Raw genomic sequence first — 3,914 nt, 5'->3', positions numbered from 1 at the left:
GTATGTTTATTTGCTTGTTTTTTGAGACAGGGTTTCCCTGTGAAGCAGTCCTGACTGTCCTGGAACTCACTTTGTAGACCAGGCTGGTCTCAGACTCAGAGATCTGCTTGCCTCTGCCTCCCAAGTGCTGGGATTAAAGGCGTGCGCCACCGATGCCCAAATTTCTCAGTCTTTATTGCTTGTTACTGCGTCTGTACAAGAAGATTCAGATGAGGATGCCTACTAAGCTTTGTGAGAACCAGGGTGTGGTGGGAACATGGTGGGAACTGGCCTGGGGAGCTGTACAGTTGCATCAAACATTCAGCACATGCTCCATTTTTGTTTCTAAAATTTTTCTAATCAACTTCCATTTTATATTCTTTTAAAAAATGTATTCATTATTAAGAGTACACGTGGGTTTGGGGCATGAGGTATATGTACCTGTCAGAAGACAACTTTGTGCACCCTACCCCCATCTTTTCCATGTTAAATTTCACCTTTTTCACATTTGCATGCGTTGTGAGACTCCCACGCAGGCCACGTCAGTCAGTTTTGTGCCGAGCTCTCCTGCTGCGCAGCCTTGCGGCCAGGCCCTCCCCTCCCTTCTGTTTTGGAGCAGCTGCTGCATTCTTACTGCATCTGAACTGCGTAGTTAGTTCCTTCATAAGCAATAATTCAAGGTTGAGTGTGACCCTCCCGACAGGTAGGGCCGTGGTCACAGCAGAATGTGGGTCTGCTCTCGAGCCGACCACCTGAGCCATTGCATGACTGACTGTGTCCTGCCTCGTGTGTTACATAGCCTGTGGTCTACTTTGACTTTATTTTTCTTTCTTTCTTTCCCCCCTTATAGCTTTTACACTTTTCGTTTTTTTTTTCCTTTTCCAGTTAGTCATAGTAAGTACTTTGAGCATAATCGTTCTTCTTGTTTGTAGAAAATTTAGCTCTTCTTTCAAACGGGACTGAGGTGATGAAGACATCCCATCCTTCCATCTCGTGCTCTTGTCCTCGTCTTCCCTCCTCCCTCACTTCTTTAGAATTTAGTTTCTGCCTTAAGACCAGCAGTCTTGTCGGGCGGTGGTGATGCACTCGGGAGGTGGAGGCAGGCGGATCTCTGTGAGTTTGAGACCAGCCTGGTCTACAGAGCCAGTTCCAGGACAGGCTCCAAAGCTACAGAGAAACTCTGTCTCAAAAAAGAAAAAAAGAAAAAGACAAAAAGCAGCCTTGTCAAGAAACTACTAAACAAATATTTTGATTGGTTTGTGTGTGTTTGATTATCACCCATTAAGGGTGCATTTGACTTTTTGGTGGAGGTGGGTTTAAGTTGGATATGTGTTTAAGAGGGGAACTTTTTTCCTCCAATCTAATTTTAACCTTTGTTAATACATGGTAAAGATTTTTATAAGGAGAATTAGAATTTTTTGTTTTAATTATTAGTCTGTTTCATTTGTTGACTCTCAGGTAATATTTTTTGAGATTAATATAATTACATTATTTACCCCTCTCTCTTACCCCACCCACGTATCCCTCCTCGTAATAGTTTTAGTACATATTTGAAGATATATTTTGAGAATAACTAATTTGTGCTATTATTTGTTTCTAGTGTACGTTGCCGTGGGGAACACTCTCTAGTCTAAAGCTAGAGAGTCGGAAAGATAGTGATGATGGCCCCATCATGTGGGTGCGTCCGGGAGAGCAGATGATCCCTGTGGCGGACATGCCAAAGTCGCCCTTCAAGAGGAAAAGGTACATCGGCAGTATGTTAACATACTTGATTATAAAACATCCAGAATAAATGAAACATGAGAAGGAAGTGAATGAGAAAAAGTACAGCCTTTAATCCCAGCACTCGGGAGGCAGAGGCAGGCGGATCTCTGTGAGTTCGAGGCCAGCCTGGTCTACAAGAGCTAGTTCCAGGACAGGCTCCAAAGCCACAGAGAAACCCTGTCTCGAAAATCAAAAAAAAAAAAAAAAAGAGAGAGAGAGAATAATTACAGTGAGGAGTATGTAGTTGGTTGTTTTTATTCTTTGGACTCCTTACACTTTACTCTTGGGAGCCTGCCACCCAGCTCCCAAATAAACCACACGGAGGTACCCAGCCTTAGCTTGGCTTGTTTCTTGCCAACTTTTCTTAAATTATCTCATCTACCCTTTGCCTCTGGGTATTTTCCTTTTCTGTTTCTGTGTATCTTTTCTTTCCTTCTTATTCCGTGTCTGGCTGTGTGGCTGTATGGCCCCTGGATCTTTCCTCCTTCTCTCTGCCTGTCAACCTCACCCATTCTTCCTCCTGCCTTGCTGGTAGCTGTTCAGCCCTTTATTAGACCAATCGGGTGTTTTAGACAGGCAGAGAAATGCAGTGTAAACAAAAGCAGAGCATCTCTGAATAAACAAATGTAACACATCATAAACTAATATTCTACAGCAGCAGTGGAGAAGATCTCACTCATGGAGAGACAAACTGCTTAGAATAAATTTAACAAGTATTCAAAACTTGTATTAAGAACTAACCCACATCATTGGGAAGACATAAAATAATACAAAGAGAAAATGAAAGTTCATTGTCTTCCAGGTTTTAGAAGAACTTCAGTTGGCTTTTCATTTCACTTGGATATTCGCTCCTATACTGGAGAGAATGAATTTACTTTATGCATGTGTGGTGTCATCAAAGAGTTACTAAAAATTTATGCCAGGAGGTGGTGGTGCACACCTTTAATCTCAGCACTCGGGAGACAAGAGAGAGAGAGAGGTAGAGAGAGAGAGAGAGAGAGAGAGAATATTAAAAATGTATAAACTATGCATGGAGCAAAAGTTGGAAAAATATACACTAAGTTAACTTTGTGGTCATAGAACTGGGGGTGCTGGGGGCAGTGTGGCTTTTTTTTTTTCTGTAGATACCTAAAATGATTTTAACAGTATCATGAATTATTACAAACAACAAAACAGGGTTGGGGGAGATGACTCAGGAGACCCAGGCTCCATTCCCAGCGCTCACATGCTGGCTCACAGCCATCCAGTGCCAGGGGTCCCATGCCCTTTCTGACCTGTGAAGGCACCAGACACACACATGATGCACTGCATACATGCAGGCCAACGATTCATGTGCATAAAATAAATGAATCTAAAACAAAACAGGGTAAGACGTCATGGAGCAAATGATACGTTTCCTGACTGCAGGGACTGTTGGGCTTGCTGTATGGTGTCTGCTGCTTAATAAATAATGGAATCCAAGAGTTAAGTTCTAAGTTGGTAACAGTTGTAAAATTGTGTTTTATAGAGCTTATTCTCTTCTCTTTTTTGAAAGATTACTTAAAACATTTTAATGATGTGTTTGTTTGTCTGTGGGTATGTGCATGTGTGGGTATGTTCATATATGTGCAGATGCCTGTGGAGGTCACAGGTGTTACACGCCGCCCCCCGGGAGCTGGAGATATAGGTAGTTCTGAGCCACCCAACATGGGCTCTCAACTCTCCATGGCCCTGGACGTCCTGGAACTCTCTGTGTAGACCAGGGTGGGCCCAGCTGAGTGTTTGAGCCATTCCACCTTGCTTGTTTCAGGAACTGAGTAAAGAACTTAGTCAGAAAATCTGTTGCCAGATGATACAGATACAAATTTTTAGATATAATTTATAGGGTTCACCAGCCCCTCGGAATTTCTCTGTACTTCAAGGTTTAGAGCCCCTGATATATGTGATGCTTCATGGCCTGGTGCTGTCCAAATAACCACATATGTGATGCTTCATGACCTGGTGCTGTCCAAATAACCACAGTACTGCTTGCTGCTTGTGTATTTAGGGGTTTGAGTGTGATGTCACTTGCCTATTAGCCTCCCATGTTTCCAAACAGGTAGAATATTAATCATGAAGAGTCTGTTAAGACGCGTGCAGGGATGCAGGAGCAGCAGGCAGTAGAGTGGTCACAGCGTGCAGGGATGCAGGAG

General features: G+C 43.1%; 1 protein-coding gene across 1 annotated transcript in view; it reads left to right on the top strand.

Moving 5' to 3' along the window:
* Rsbn1l (round spermatid basic protein 1 like) overlaps positions 1-3,914 on the top strand; it is a 53,421-nt gene that overhangs the window by 42,223 nt on the left and 7,284 nt on the right. The window contains exon 5 of the mRNA XM_005358386.2: positions 1,580-1,722. Within this exon, the coding sequence (XP_005358443.1) occupies positions 1,580-1,722 (143 nt within the window). The remainder of the gene's footprint in view (positions 1-1,579; positions 1,723-3,914) is intronic.

The sequence above is a fragment of the Microtus ochrogaster genome, chromosome 26, assembly GCF_000317375.1.
Source record: "Microtus ochrogaster isolate Prairie Vole_2 chromosome 26, MicOch1.0, whole genome shotgun sequence".
NCBI lineage: Eukaryota > Metazoa > Chordata > Mammalia > Rodentia > Cricetidae > Microtus > Microtus ochrogaster.
Note: the sequence above shows the minus strand (reverse complement) of the source record. Positions and strands in the feature narration are given on the sequence as shown.